The 15,615-nt window shown below is 37.9% G+C and overlaps 1 protein-coding gene across 2 annotated transcripts in view; it reads left to right on the top strand.

Annotated features, from left to right (window-relative positions):
• CTSB (cathepsin B) overlaps positions 1-15,481 on the top strand; it is a 30,902-nt gene extending 15,421 nt beyond the window's left edge. Inside the window, exons 2-10 of one of the 2 annotated variants that reach the window (XM_003757924.4) lie at positions 7,672-7,822; positions 8,535-8,623; positions 9,042-9,159; positions 9,715-9,833; positions 11,522-11,607; positions 12,436-12,582; positions 13,071-13,187; positions 13,702-13,830; positions 14,314-15,481. In XM_003757924.4, coding sequence (XP_003757972.1) covers positions 7,697-7,822; positions 8,535-8,623; positions 9,042-9,159; positions 9,715-9,833; positions 11,522-11,607; positions 12,436-12,582; positions 13,071-13,187; positions 13,702-13,830; positions 14,314-14,411 — 1,029 coding nt within the window. In that variant the 5' untranslated portion in view covers positions 7,672-7,696 and the 3' untranslated portion in view covers positions 14,412-15,481. Of the gene's footprint in view, positions 1-7,671; positions 7,823-8,534; positions 8,624-9,041; positions 9,160-9,714; positions 9,834-11,521; positions 11,608-12,435; positions 12,583-13,070; positions 13,188-13,701; positions 13,831-14,313 lie in introns of those variants that run through there. The other variant, XM_023494675.2, reaches the window with a different exon arrangement.
• The last annotated feature ends 134 nt before the right edge of the window (positions 15,482-15,615 follow it).

Below are 15,615 nucleotides of genomic sequence, written 5' to 3'. Positions count from 1 at the left end.
TTTATTAAGCATTTACTATGTCAGTCACTGTGTTAAAGCACTAGGGATTGAAAAGTGAACATCCCTGCTATCAGGGTTGCTTGCAATCATCTAATAAGGAAGACAACATACAAATAACATACATACAAGACATGTACATACAGACAAGCTATATGTGGGACAAATTCTACATAACCAAGAGAGAGAAGGCAGCAGGATTGAGAGAGACCAGGAAAGGCTTCCTAGAAGGTGGGATTTTAGTTGGGACTTGGAGGCCAGAGAAACTAGAAGGTGGAGATGAGAAGAGAGAAGCACAAATAATGAAAATGCACGCAGCAAGAGATGGAGTGCCTTGTTTGAAGAACCATAAGGAGACATCTAGATAGTACAGTGGATAGTGCACTGGGCTTGGAATCAAGAAGATTCATCTTTATGATTTCAAATCTGGCCTTAGATGCTAACTGTGTGATTCTGGACAAGTCACTTAATTCTTTTTCCCCTCACCTCCTCATCTGTAAAATGAGCCTCAGACACTGTAGCTGTGATCCTGAGTAAGTCAATTTAATCCTGTTTGCTTCAGTGGAGTGATAGGATTTTTGTATTCATGGCTCTTAGATTCATGAAGCATATGTAAATAATTGCCTATCCTCTTAAGAGATTTCATCTACGAAATGAGCTGGAGAAGGAAATGGCAAAACAAATTGGTATCTTAGCCAAGAAAAATCCAAATGAGTCAAACTGAACAATTGAATAACCACCACTTAAATGATCAGGAATAAGCCTGTACCCAACCTAGGGTGTTACCTATAAAGTGCCCTTCCTGGCACTTACTTAAGGAAGACCTGGGAAATCCATTTGCTCCTTGTTCCCAATCACACAGACAATCCTGGTTTCAGTGGATGCATTCTTTATTTTTATTAAAGCTTTTTATTTACAAAACATGCATGGGTAATTTTTCAACATTGACCCTTGCAAAGCCTTCTGTTTCAAATTATCCCCTCTTTCCCCTCACCCTCTTCCCTAGATGTCAGGTAGTCCAATACACATTAAATGTGTTAAAATATATGTTAAATCCAACATATGTACATATTTACACAATTATCTTGCTGCACAAGAAAAATTGGATCAAGAAGGGAAAAAAAACTGGGAAAGAAAATAAAATGCAAGCAAACAAAAACAGAAAGAGTGAGAATGCTATGTTGTAGTCCACACTCGGGTCCTATGGTCCTCTCTTTGGGCATAGATGGCTCTCTTCATCACTGAACAATCAGAATTGGTTTGAATCATCTCATTGTTGAAGAGAGCCACATCCATCAGAATTGATCATCATATAGTCTTGTTGCAGTGTATAATGATCTCCTGGTTCTGCTCATTTCACTCAGCATCAATTCATGTAAGTCTCTCCAAGCTTCTCTGAAATCATCCTGCTGGTCATTTTACAGAACACTAATATTCCATAGCATTCATATACCATAACTTATTCAGTCGATGGGCATCTATTCAGTTTCCAGTTTCTAGCCATTACAAAGAGGGCTGCCACAAACATTCGTGCACATACAGGTCCCGTTCCCTTCTTTATGATTTCTTTGGGATATAGCCCCAGTAGAAATACTGCTGGGTCAAAGGGTATGCACAGTTGGATAACTTTTTGAGCGTAATTCCAAATTGCTCTCCAGAATGGTTGTATCCATTCACAGTTCCACCAATAATGTATCAGTGTCCCAGTTTTCCCACATCCCATCCAACATTCATCATTATCTTTTCCTGTCATCTTAGCCAATCTGACAGGTGTGTAGTGGTATCTCAGAGTTGTCTTAACTTGCATTTCTCTTGATCAATAGTGATTTGGAGCATCTTTTAATATGACTATAAATAGTTTCAATTTCTTCATCTGAAAATTGTTTATATCCTTTGATCATTTCAGTGGATGAATTCTTGAGGATAATACTGCTAATGAGTAAGAGGACTTTAGGAATAAAAAGTTTACACAAGTGAGAGAAATGCAGAAAGGGTACAGTAAAGCACATCAATAAAATATTTTGTTGTACACAGAAAAGGTCAGTAGGAAATAGAACCAGGATAGTTATATTACTACTATATTGAATTCAATATGCATGTTTTTAAGAAACTATGAGTTTCATAATTCTTTGTTTTATATAAATTGAGCTGTTTGTATTTTATGTTTAATAACTAACACATATGCTACAGACGAGGCATGCTTGCTAACCACTTATCTCATTTGATATTAACAAAACCCTGAGAGATAAATGCTATTATTCTTAATTTACAGATAAGGAAACTGAAGCAAACAAATATTAAGTTAGGAAGTATCTGAGGCTTGATCTGAACTCTGTGGTCTTATGACCTCAGACCCAGTGCTCTATCCACTGAATTGTCTGGTCATAGGTAGTATGATTTGAATTCTCACTTGTAAATTGAGGAAGCTACTGAAAGGCACTTAAGACTGTATTCAGTGATGGAGATATTAACAGTTGGGAAAAAACCTGTTCAGGGGAGTTAATTGAGGTCTGGAGCCCAGAGCCTCTTGTTAAGGATATGACTTACTGGCCATTGACACTTCACATATGCTAGACTCTGGCAGGTAGAAATCCTATACCTAACTGAATCTTGAAAAGATGGTAGTAAGGAGCTTTTGTTTTATTGATGAAAGGATTTTGGGAAAGCCTAAATGCACTATATAAATGAAAGTTTGAGGCTTTGATTACTATCAAAGTTGTTACTCACCGGATAAAATACTGAGCCTAACTTTGGATATAACTTTTGTCAGAACATGAGCAAATCAACACATCACAAGGAAAATGAAACTACTTCCTCAGGCTGGGGTTGTGGTATAGCAAAGTCTGTTCTGGAAGTTTCTTATAGGGGAAAATCCACACATGCATATCTTGACTATATATGAGTTAAGTATCTTTTCTTCAGTGAACTCGAACACCCTAATGTAGATTTAAGTACCTAGTGCTTGGCTCAAAAACAGTCTCTTCACCAACCCCCTATCATGTCTACAAGGTGTTGAAATACGGAGAAACTAGATGACTTGTTTGTTCAAGGTTACACTGAATCAGCAAGAGATCTCATGACTTCCAGCTACTGCTTAGTCAGGAAACACCTTGGGACCCACTTACCACAGACCATGATACCTGGAACAAAACATTGATTGAACAATCTCCCTCCTCCACTCAACTATTGACCTGCCTTATTTCCTTTTAAGTCTCAACTAAAATATTTTCCTATCCCACCTTTTAAAGTTTTTTTATTTTTTTAAAAAGTTCCAAATTCCTTCTCCCTCCCGCCCCCTCCCACACTCACGGTCTGAGATCTAATTTGAATCCAGATCATCCTGACTCTAGACCTACTTCTTCACCACCTAGCTGCTTCCACTAATTATTTCCTTTTTATTCTGTATATGACTTGCTTTGTTTGTTATTATATTTGTTTGCATGGTCTCTCCCCTCCTCCTGCCCTCCCCCAATTTATAAGTCTCATTGAGGACAGGGACTGTCTTTTGCCTCTTTTTGCATCCCCAGCACTTAGCATAATGCCTGGCCCATGTTGTTGTTGTCATCATCATTTAGGTTTTTTTTTTTTTTTTTAGCTGGGTCAGACCTCATTTGAGATTTACTTTTTGACAAATAAATCTTTGACTATACAGGAGCAGGGTTTTTTTGTTTGTTTGTTTGTTTTTTGAGGTCAAATTTGAATGGTCATGGGGACTCAGACCTTAGGAGGCACTTAATGTTTGTTTACTAATTGATTAAGGTCCCATTTTTGAAAAATATTGCTAGATATTAGAAGACATAAAGTTGATAAGGTTTTGCCCCCATACTTGTTAGGGAAAATGGAAGGCTAGTGTGGTAGAAAAAAGAAATGATTTGAGGTCAGAGGTGACTTTGGACAAGTTGTTCCAATTGCCTCCTTTAATACGGCTTTTAGATTCTACACGTGAAAAGATTTTGCCATCAGAGAAATTTTTTTCTCATTTTTTTTTTTAAATTAAAGCTTTTTATTTTCAAAATATACATGGATAATTTTTAACATTCACTCTTGCAAAACCTTGTGTTCCAATTTTTCCTCCCTTCCCCAACCCCTCCCCTAGATGGCAAATAATCCAATATATGTTAAATATATATATAACTCTTCTGTATATATATTTCCACAATTATCATGCAGCACAAGAAAAAATCAGATCAAAAAGGGGAAAAAATAGAAAGAAAACAATGCAAACAACAAAAGTTGAAAATACTGTGTATCGAGGAAATTGAAGGCACTTGGTTAATAAGTAGTAAGCAGTGCCAAGGAACTGATTATCTAAGCCATCTGACTGCAAATTTAATGTCCTTTCCACTTTGTCTCATTGAGTCAGATATGAAGAGTGGATAGTCCTCTCTCACCTTCATCTTCAACTTAATCGGTATGAGGAATTTTTCATTGAGGAAATGCAACTATCTTGTAACTTTGTCTTTAGAGAGTAATGTGGGCCTTTTGAGGTTTTCATGTATCTATAAATAGCAGCTCAGACTAAACCAGGTTTTTTTTCCTTACTATTTTTTTAATTTTCTTGGTTATGCATGTAACTTTTTTTTACATAATTCTTTGTGAGTTGTGTTTGGAGAGAAATCAGAGCAAAAGGGAAAAACCACTAGAGAAAAAGAAAAGAGAAGAAAGGGGGGGAAATGAACATAGCATGTATTGATTTACATTCAATCTCCAAAGTCCTCTCTCTGGATGCAGATGGCATTTTTCATCCAAAGTTTATTGGGATTACTTTGGATCACAGAATTGCTGAGAAGAACCAAGTCTTTCCATAGTTGATCATCCCACAATTTTGCTACTATTGTATACAATGTATTCCTGATTTTGCTTGCTTTGTTCAGTATCAGTTTGTGTATATCTTTCCAGGCCTTTCTAAAATCGGCATGTTCATCATTTTTTTGTAGAACAATAATATTCCATTACTTTAGCAATTCCCCCATTGATGGGTTATCTACTCATTTTCCAATTCTTTGCCACCACAAAAAAGAGCTGCTACAATTTTGCACATGTGGGTCCTTTTCCCTTCTTTAGGAATCCTTTGAGTCACAGACCTTTAATAGTGACATTGCTGGATCAAAGTAATATAGTCCTTTGGACATAGTTCCAAATTGCTTTCCAGAATTGTCTAATTATTTCATAACTCCACTGATGTATTAATGTCCCAGTTTTCCCACATCCCTGTCAACACTTACCATTATCTTTTCCTGTCATCTTAGCCAATCTGATAGGTGTGAGGTAATACCTCAGAGTTGTTTTTAATTTGCATTTCTCTAATCCATAGTGATTTAGAGCATTTTTTCATATGACTATAGATAGCTTTAATATTTTCACCTAAAAATTTTTAATATCCTTTGACCATTTATCAGTTCAGGTAAACTCAGGTTTTGTTTGTTTGTTTGGGTTTTTTTTTTTTTTTTGCTGAGGCAAGTGGGGTTAAGTGATTTGTCCAGGGTCACACAGCAAGGAAGTGTTAAGTGTCTGAGACCAGATCTGAACTCTGGTCCTCTTGACTTCAGGGCTGATTCTCTATCTACTGCATCACCTAGCTGCTAGAAATTCTTAAAATTTAAATGGGTTAAATATAAGCTAATCCATGAACTAGGAAACTACCATGTTTATCAAGGGAAATGGCTTAGCTCAGGTAAGAGGTCAGAGCTGGAAAAGACCTTGGAGAGTCCCCTTATTTCACACACACAAAAAGGAACTAGAAGGGTCCTATAAGGGGAAGATCAACTTTTGAAAAGATTTTATTTTTGTTTTTCATCACTCTCATTTCCAAATATGTAACCCTACCCCAACTTCTAGGGGCAGCTAGGTGCTATTGACAATAGAGTCAAGATGAGTTTTCTAATTTCAAACCTGGCCTTAGATACTTAGATCACTGTCTCCTCAATTTCCTCATCTGTAAAATGAGCTGGAGATAGAAATGTAAAACCAGTCCTTTATTTTTGTCAGGAATACCCCAAAAAATGACTGAACAAAAACTACAACTAATTTTGGCCAAAGATTTAAAAAGGACAGAAGGCAAAAGTTTAGCCAAATTAATTTGAGACTTATTCTAATTCTAATTGCTACTGGGCTAAGCCTGGTCATTTATAATTAGTGATACATCATTCAGTTTTGAGTTTTCTCTTCAAATCCTACTTTGTAGCCCAGTAGATAGTCTGATTTCTAATCTTGCCTTTGACCCTTTTTAGCTGGGGGCTCCTAAGTACCTTCTCAACCTATTTCCCTCTCCATAAAATGATGATGTAATGGCACTTACCTTACAGATTTGCTATGAGGATCCAATAACATAATAATATAAAAAGTTGTGAACTCGGTACCTATTTCCTTTCATAATGAATGGGGGTTGCAGGGAGTTTTCCTGGAAGTCAAGAGATATGGGGAAGGGATTCTGAAAGTGGTTGGCAGCCTCTGCCCTGAGACCTCATCTTGCCACCTGAGGGCCCAGAAGAACAGGAACAGAGATATTCTATAAAGGGTTTTAGTGGCGTGAGGTTTTTCATATCATGTTACTTTGTTGGTAATTTTGTCTTGCAAAGACTGTAAACTGATACATAATCATCTCCTTTTGAGCAACAGCTGGTCTGGGTAAAGCTTCTTTGTGGCAAGAAGCCAGCCAAGATTATTACAAAGGACTTGGAGGGGTGGAACGAGGCGCACACACAGCTTTGGTTTCTCAGAAATTCAAACATGGCTTTCAGTTCTTCTAAGAGGGGGAGATTGCCCAGAGTAAGTGCATGGAACCTACTGAATAAATAGATGAAAAGGGATTTGCTAAGCACTCTAGGAGCTCATCCAATTGGAGGAAATAGTGACACAAAAGAGGTCTTAAGGGTGCAGTGATTGGGTCCCTAAATTAGACATTTCTAGGCGTCTAAAAGATATTAGCAGCTAGGTGGTCCAGTGAGTAGAGCCCTGAGCTCAGAATTCAAACAGAACCCTCAGATGCTTATTAGCTGTGTAGGTAAGTCACTTAACCCTCTGCCTTAATTTCCATAATTTGTAAAATGGGGAAAATAACATCTACATCTCAGTTGTAGTGAGTTTATCTTTGTAAAGCAGTTAGCATAGTGCTTGACACATAGTAGATGCTTATAAATGCTTGTCTTGGAGCAGCTGGGTGATGCAGTGGTTACAGAACCAGCCCTGAAGTCAGGGGACCCAAGTTCAAATATGGTTCCAGACACTTGATACTTCCTAGCTGTGTGACTCTGGGCAAGTGGCTTATCTCTAATTGTCTCCGTAAAACAAACAAACAAAAAGCTGAAAAAAAAATGATTGTTTTCTTCTTGGCAGAGCAATGGTAAGCCAGATTTGCTAGCAAGACCTAAATTTGAATTTCAAACTCCTTTTTTCTTGCCTGCATGACCTTTGATATAGCAAAAGAGCATCTTAAAATCAGGCTTCAGGTTAGTTTCTTAGTCTATGGAATAACTAACTGAATGATATCTATTTTGGGCTTTTTGACTCATCTATCTTAATTCTATTGCCACATTATAAATAAGTCATTTATTACATATTAGAATTATTAGTTATTGTTTATTAGAAACAATGTGACTTATCTTATGTCAGATAACAAGATTTCATGAAGTTTTTTTTTTGTTTTTTTGTTTTTTTTTTTTTTCCCTCTTCCAGGTAAATCAGGAATTCATTTACCAAAATGTGGCGGTTCTTGGCCACTCTGTGCAGTCTGGTTGTACTGACCAGTGCTCGGAGTACAATGTCCTTCCCTCCTCTTTCAGATGAAATGGTCAACTATGTCAACAAGCTCAATACTACATGGAAGGTTTGTCTTGGGAATGTGCAGCCACTAACTAGGCTATTGGGAGGAAAAAGTACTTTTTTACTTTAAAAAAAAAAAAAAAGACAAAGTTTCAGAATTGACCATACTTGCACATAGCACACATAGGATCCTCTTCTTAGCTTGCTTCACTTAACATATATTTATTCTTGTCATCTTAGTTCTAAGTAATTCCAGAAATTTTCCTCATTTATGACTAAAATTGTAACTGTCATTCAATTAGCTCTAAGCCCCTCCTCCATCTTGCTTACTAACAAATTGGAGAAACCTGTTTCCATAAGTCCCACTGTTCAGCCATTAAGACTGCAAAAGTTTCTTTTTATTCTCTTTCTGATAGTTTCATTTGATCTCTCTTAAACCATCTAGAATGACAATTAAAACTTCTAGTCTCCCACAAACTCCTTATAAAATAAAATAAACTATATCTCTTCAAAATTTCAAGTCCTCTTAAAGAAACAGTTTCTATAGTCTCTGTAGGTGAGGCTATTGAAGCTAATGTTCTCCAAGTTGGGGGACTGTTAGTAGAAAACTGAACTGGATAGAGAAGGTATCTTATTTTGTTAAAATATGCCTTATGATTGTCTACCACTGGGACAAACTCAGTAGCCCAGAAATGACTGCTGAAGATGAATTTTCTTTGGGGGGAGGGACTTTTTTCCCCCTATTACTCAGTAATGACCTGTAAGTTTTGTTTTAGGCTGGGCATAACTTCCGTAATGTGGACATGAGCTACGTCAAGAAACTCTGTGGTACCGTCATGGGTGGAGCCAAGCAACTACCTCAGAGGTATTGAGTGATGGGAAAGGTACAACCTGAGGGAGAAGAGAGTATTAGTGGAGAAATCTTGACCTTGAGCATCCAGAACACAGGGCCCCAAGATGCCATCTAAGTATTTACTTCATTTTAACTATAATGTGATTCTTCTGTGCATGAGTGCCTCAGAAGTTTTTAACTTGATGTATATAAATTATCACAGGCCTAAGGCCTGAGAATATACTGGGACCAGTGAGATGTAGTTATGAGAGAGAGGCTGCTAGGCATGAGGGTATTTGGGTCTAAGGCATTTGGACACTGTTTCTTATAGCTGTTTAGTCTTAAGAGCCATGCTTCCTTTCCCTCCCACCCCCTTTTAATCTTTGGGACATGGGAAGAAGCAGAAAAGTCCCATTTGGTTTCTTGAAACAAAGTTGTATTCTTTACTCAGAGTGATGTTGGCCGATGATGACATGAAACTACCGGAAAACTTTGATGCACGGGAACAGTGGCCAAAGTGCCCCACCATCAAGGAAATTCGAGACCAGGGCTCCTGCGGCTCTTGTTGGGTAAGAATGAGGGGCTTGAAACACGGCACTATAGACTGCAGAATTACCTCAGGCTTGGAGTAAAGGGAAACCTAGAAAGATTATTTCCATTTTATATATAAAGGCAAGTGAAATAATATTTAGACTCAGGGATAGTACAAATAAAATGCTTAAAATCTATATAAACATGAGATGCTAATACCTCGATAACTCTGGAAAATCTCTTCCCTTCTTAAGGCTTCATTTTTTTCCCCTCTGTAAAATAGATTAGATGATATTTCTCCCTCTCTGTCTCTCTTCCCCCCAGCTTCTTCCCTCATTTCCCTCTCTCTCATTCCTTCCCTTCACATCCCCTAAGGTAATTGGGGTTAAGTAACTTTCTCAGTATCATACAGTTAGTGAGGGTCAAGTGTCTGAGCCTGAATTTGAACTCGGATCCTCCTGACTCTACGGCCCATGCTCTATTCACACATAGTTGAATCCTAATTGCTCCTAATTGATTTCTTTAAGAATCATTCTTGGTTAGCTCACTCATCCATTGCATTATTTTGCCTTTGCTTGGATTTGCTTCCATAGGCATTTGGAGCTGTGGAAGCCATTTCTGACAGGATCTGTGTGCACACTAATGGCTATATAACTATAGAAGTGTCTGCTGAAGATCTGCTTAGCTGCTGTGGATTACAGTGTGGGGAAGGGTAAGTTTTGGTCCTACAAGATAGTGAGAATTGAGGCCCAAGAGTAAACACTAGCTTTTAGTTTCTTCTCAAGATGACTCCTGAGAACCAGTGGGAAACAGAAACAGAGCTATGTAATCCATGAGCATTAGAATCTGTCTTTCCTTGAGAATATAATTATCAAAGACCCCCATTTGTCTTGATATATGGTATACATCAGCCCTGAAAGGATATGCTAGAGAGGGACACCTTTGCCATCAGGGTAGAGATCACATCTTATTGTTGAAGTACAGAAGTGTGATCATAAAATGTTTGGAAAGATAATACAAGAACAAGCATCAAGGTTTATCCTTTAGGATAAAGAAGGCTGTAGCAAGGAGTAAAGGAAAGAAAATCGGAGATGATACAAAGGCAAGAATCAAGATTTATCCTTTAGGATAGAAAAGGTTGTAGCAAGGAACAAAGGAAAGAATTCTGTACTGTAGAATCAAAAGACCCGAGTTTTGTCTAAACAGTGGGTGACTTTGAGCAAGTCACTTATCCTCTCCAGAGTGTTAGTTTCCTTCTTTTGTAATATGAGGGGGTTTGAACTAGCTTAGCCCTTCGGTGCCTCCCTTATCTCCCTTGAGAATCAAGGATTTAATTCTCAAAACCCATGTTTCTTTTGTGCTTTGTTTTTGCAGTTATTTTGAAAAAGTATACATGCAAATAAGATAAGTTGAATGGATGAAGTATGTCACCACTTATCAGAAAGTCTGGCTCTTAGGAAGTTATTACTAAATATTAAGCTGCCAGGCCAAGAATCAATCAGTAGTGATTTGATTGCCAAAAAGCTGATGTTATCTTGAATATCCAGGACAGGGGGAGGTGATATACTAGTCTGACTTCATCTTGATTATTGTGTTCATTTCTGGGTGCCACTGTTTAGAAAAAACACCAATGAAATGTTACTCAAAGATCAGGGAACTTGTTTGGCTGAAACTTAGGGGAAGAAAACATACACACATGTAAATATGTATAAATGAAAAGGTGCTCCGTAGAGAAAAGGAATTAGACTTGACTTTCTTGTCTGTAGGGATGGAACTTGTCCCTAGGAGCCATAAACAAAAGTTAAAAATAGATTTCAGATTGACTTAAGAAATACCTTCATAACAAGTAGGGTGAGTTCACTGTTACTAGTAGTCTTCAAGCAGAAGGATTAAAGAAATCCTATGATCCCAGCTCTCTTCTATGATTGGTCTTCTAATCCTGCAGTTTCCCCTTTTCCCATAAAAGGGGATAGATCTAATGTCATTAAGGTTCCCTTTAGTTCTCATGTTCTGAATCTGATTTTTGCTGCAGATTGGATTAATGAATCCCCTTGTTATTCATCTGCCCCTGCCTGGATTGCTTTTCAAACTGCTCAAAAATAAAGGTCCTCTCTAATGTTAGCCATCTTTTTCTGAATGCCTCAGGTAGTCTTAGAGTAATCATATTGCTTCATGGAGGAAGTGAGCCAGGAAGCAAGAATTAGGGGTATGGTAGTGACTTTGGGATAAAAGGAAGGATTTGCTTTAGCTAGCCCATTGATTTTGGTCATTTCTACCTAGGAGATAAATAGTAGTATCAGAAGTTTAAATATTATTCCATCTAATCTTATTAACCCTTCTAGTGATAGGTATCTTACTAATTACTGAAATAGCTTGTACTTATCTGGACTTGTCTCCCAGATGTAATGGTGGCTTTCCTGCGGGAGCTTGGAAGTATTGGATCAAGAAAGGCCTTGTATCTGGTGGCCTCTATGATTCCCATGTGGGTAAGTATCCATCCTTTAAAGTACTTAGTATATATTCATGAATTTTTTAAGTGTGTCTTTCTTGCCAACAACTTAGTCAATTATGGTAGGATTAGGGAAAGAAAGGAAGAAAGGAGCTTTGATTTTATCCTTTTGATTATCTGAGGAGATTTCTGAAAGAGAGAATTTCATTAGTCATTAGTCTAGAATTAGACTAGAATTAGAACTAGAATTCAGAAGACTTTGTTTTTAGCTATATAACTTTGGACAAGTCCCATTTTCATCTTTTATGAAATGACAGTAATATCTATCCTTGTTTCTCTATAGTGAATGTGATATTAGATCTGCAACTTTCCTTCTTTGCTGAGGGTAGGGGATTATGGTTGTACAATATTGTATCTGCCCTCATTTAAGTTGGTTGGTTTTTTTTCTGAACTGTTTTTCCTTTATTAGAAGAATGGATGAGCTAGGGAAGTGAGGAGAGATATATTAGGAAATGCAAGTGATAGGAGGAAACAAAGATCAAAAAGAAATTAAAGGAATAAAGCCCAAAGCAAGTAGATGTTGAATAAGAAAATTGCCAATTTAATACTTTCTTTGCATAAATATTTTAGGTTGATATTTTCCCAGTTTAAATGGTATGGATAAAAAGATTAAAAGCATGTATTGGTTCTTCTTTTTCTTAGTATTATAAATTCCATTACTGTAATATCCTGCTTATGAGTTCATGGGAGAAATACAGTTAAGTGCCACAGGATAAATTGGTTCCAAGGAGGCCTTTCCTAGGAACCAAGGCACAGAGTAGGAGTAGATAAAATCTTAACCCTATGGCTGTTTTGGTTCTATTAGGCTGCCGACCTTACTCCATTCCTCCCTGTGAGCACCATGTGAATGGTTCCCGCCCTGCTTGTACTGGAGAGGGAGGAGATACCCCTAAATGCAACAAGAAGTGTGAAGCAGGGTATTCTCCTGACTACAAAGATGACAAACACTATGGTGAGCAGGACCCAGGATTTGTGTGTGTTTCTTTTCCCTTACAGGGCCTATGGGGTCTGGGCTTTGCACCCTACATCAGCTCAAGTTTTAAGCTGGAGGTTGACTAGGCGAACTCTAGGCTTTAAAATAAAAACAAAGGAAAGCAGATGCATCTTGACATCCAGATTTTGTGTCCCCCATGTAGCTCTTGAAGTGAAACTGGTCTAATTTCACAGAAATTAGGGACTCAGAAAATACACAGCCTTCTATCTTGTCCACAGTGCTCTGTGTTTAGAAATCTTTGGACAGAAAGAATATATTGGACAGTCTTTCAGGAGCTGGCAGCATAAAACTGCAGTCTTACTTTGGATGCTAAGAATGGTGAAAATAGGACAGGGAAAAGAAGGCAGATTGAAATGAAGTTGCAGTTATCCTTATCCTGTTGAGTGTGGAATGCATAAAAATCAAGTCTTGGGACTCAGACCCAAGATGACTATTCTGTCTTTTAGGAACAACTGCCTACAATGTACCTTCAAGTGAGAAGGAGATCATGGCTGAGATCTACAAGAATGGCCCTGTAGAGGGAGCTTTTATCGTGTACGCTGACTTCCTTCAGTACAAGTCTGGTGAGTTGAGAAAGTAGAACTAGTCCAGAGAGGGCCAGGGAGAGTCATCAGGTAAAGTATATGGTAGAAGTGACTGTCTAGTTGACATGTTCACACTAAATAACTGTTCTTGAGTCTCCAAATCCAGTATTCTTTCTACTCTTCCCTTCCCCACTCTTCCCTAATGATAAAGCTTTCTGGCAAACACACGATTAATGTTGACATGTTTTAAAGTCTCAGTTCACACATCTCTTCCTTGCCTAAGGTGCCAGGTGGTCTTCCTTTTTTGCCCCCTTTATTCTGCATGCTTTTTAGAAGGAAGCTTTCATGCTTTTTCCTTTATAACTAGAGTGAGAGCTTATAAGTATTGCTTGATTTCAAAAACCATGAGACTGTTGAACAACCATAAAGGCTACTTCTGAGGACAAAAGTTCTTTGCAGGAGTTAGGAGGAAGTGATATGAATTTGGGGGGAGGCAGAGATTAATTCCTTGGACCATGATCCAGCATCAATCACCCCATTGTACCATTCCTAGGAGTATACCAGCATGTGACTGGAGACATGCTTGGAGGCCATGCCATTCGTGTCCTAGGCTGGGGTGTGGAAGATGGTGTTCCTTACTGGCTGGCTGCCAACTCCTGGAACACAGATTGGGGTGATAATGGTGAGTAAAAAGAGCTGGTAAGCTATATACAAGAATATTTGTCTGTCCTTTTCCAAGGGCTTATGAAGTAACAGTACAATTCGAAGTTCAGCCCCACCTAGCTTCTATCAGGTCATTTGACTCTATACAAATACCTAATACCCTGATTCTCATCTCACCAAAAAGGAGTTAAAGTCAGCTAGGAACTCATAGAGGTGAGGAAAGTGGACATGAATTTCTCATGCCTAGAGACAAACCTTGGGCCAGAATTTTATCCCCCTATCTTTCCTTCAAGGGGTTGCTCTAGAGAACTTTCAGAAGGCAGCTGGAAGGGGTTGTGATTTGAGATTAAGAATAATTTACTTCCAATGCTTATCCTAGAAAAAAAAAAAGGATTGGGAAAGAGGTACTTGTGTGGGTACTTTATCTTAAATGGATAAGTGAGAGTTAAGTGTCAGTACTTATTGGGGTGGATTTCAGAGTTGTTTGGTTTTTTTTTTTTAGGTTTCTTTAAAATCCTTCGTGGAAAGGATCATTGTGGAATAGAATCTGAAATGGTGGCTGGAATTCCCCGAACAGAGCAATATTGGAAGAAGATCTAATCTGCTATTTGCCCAATTTGATTTTTTTAAAAAGAAAGAAAACTTGAAAATGGGAGTAAGGTGAATGGGGGGGGGAAAAAGGAATATTTTTAAAAGACTTTGGAACTACAGACATGCTCTATTATTCACATTTCCTTTAAACAGGAAGGTTGAGATTTTAGACAAATTGGACCTTAATTTGGTTGAGCCAAATTCTTGTGGAGTCTTCCAGCTCCATCCATAACATAGGTACATACTTCTTGGTCTGACTCCACCTAATGATGCATGCCATTTCAAGTTTTAAGTAATTCTGTGAATAGCACATAACACTGCTGGTAAATAGGCTGTGTACTAGATGCTTTCTTTTAAAGTTTGTTTCCATGAATGTCTCCCAATTCCCAGTTGTCATGGCTTCTGCAATTCCTTCCCCCTCCCCTCCAACAACCACCTATCTTTTAGGAGTCTGAAATAGCCAGGAACCAACAAACCAACAATGATTCAAGGGAAAGGTGTTTTTTTGTTTTTTTAAGTTTTATCCCACAGGAGTGAGGGTTTAAAAAAAAAATTTTTTTTTTTTTTTTAAAGTCTTGAGCAGGAAGGAGGTAGATATTCTCAGAAATCAATTTGACTCCCACATAATTTTGTTGGGGGCAAGGCCCTCGAGGCTTTAGCATCTTAATCTGTCCCAATTCTCACTACCTAACAATCCCATATTATGCTTACTTGTCCTTAGACCACTTTTAGTACCAGTCAACCTGAACCAATCAAGCTTTGCAGTTTTGCGAAGAGATACCAATAAATATATAAATCATCTCTATTTTTGTTAGTATACCTTGGTTGATCATGCAAATAAGAGTTGCCAGGATCACTTGTACTCAAGTCTGTAGGCTCAAGTCTGAGCCTATGGAAAAGCAAGCTGAATGGGTAATCTCTCCACCCCAAAGGCAATAATTCCCTCTGCTGATGTCTCTGGACTGTTAAAGAACAGTACTGTTCTTTAACCTCTAAAGTAATTTAACCATAATATTGGTTTTTAGTGACTGAAGTGAAACCCAGAACCCTTGTGCCAATAAAAGATTTCTCTTACGGTTTTTTTTTTTTTTTTTCCTTGGTGGATAATTGGGGAGAGGGATATGGTATTTCTCCTGAAACTAAAAAGGGCTTTAAATAAAGCCAAGGATTCTTGTTTTGTGGTTCCTTAAGCAGTCTCAAAGCCCAAGAATTA

The sequence above is a fragment of the Sarcophilus harrisii genome, chromosome 2 (assembly GCF_902635505.1).
Source record: "Sarcophilus harrisii chromosome 2, mSarHar1.11, whole genome shotgun sequence".
In the NCBI taxonomy this organism is placed as follows: domain Eukaryota; kingdom Metazoa; phylum Chordata; class Mammalia; order Dasyuromorphia; family Dasyuridae; genus Sarcophilus; species Sarcophilus harrisii.
This window is presented reverse-complemented; position numbering and strand designations above follow the sequence as displayed.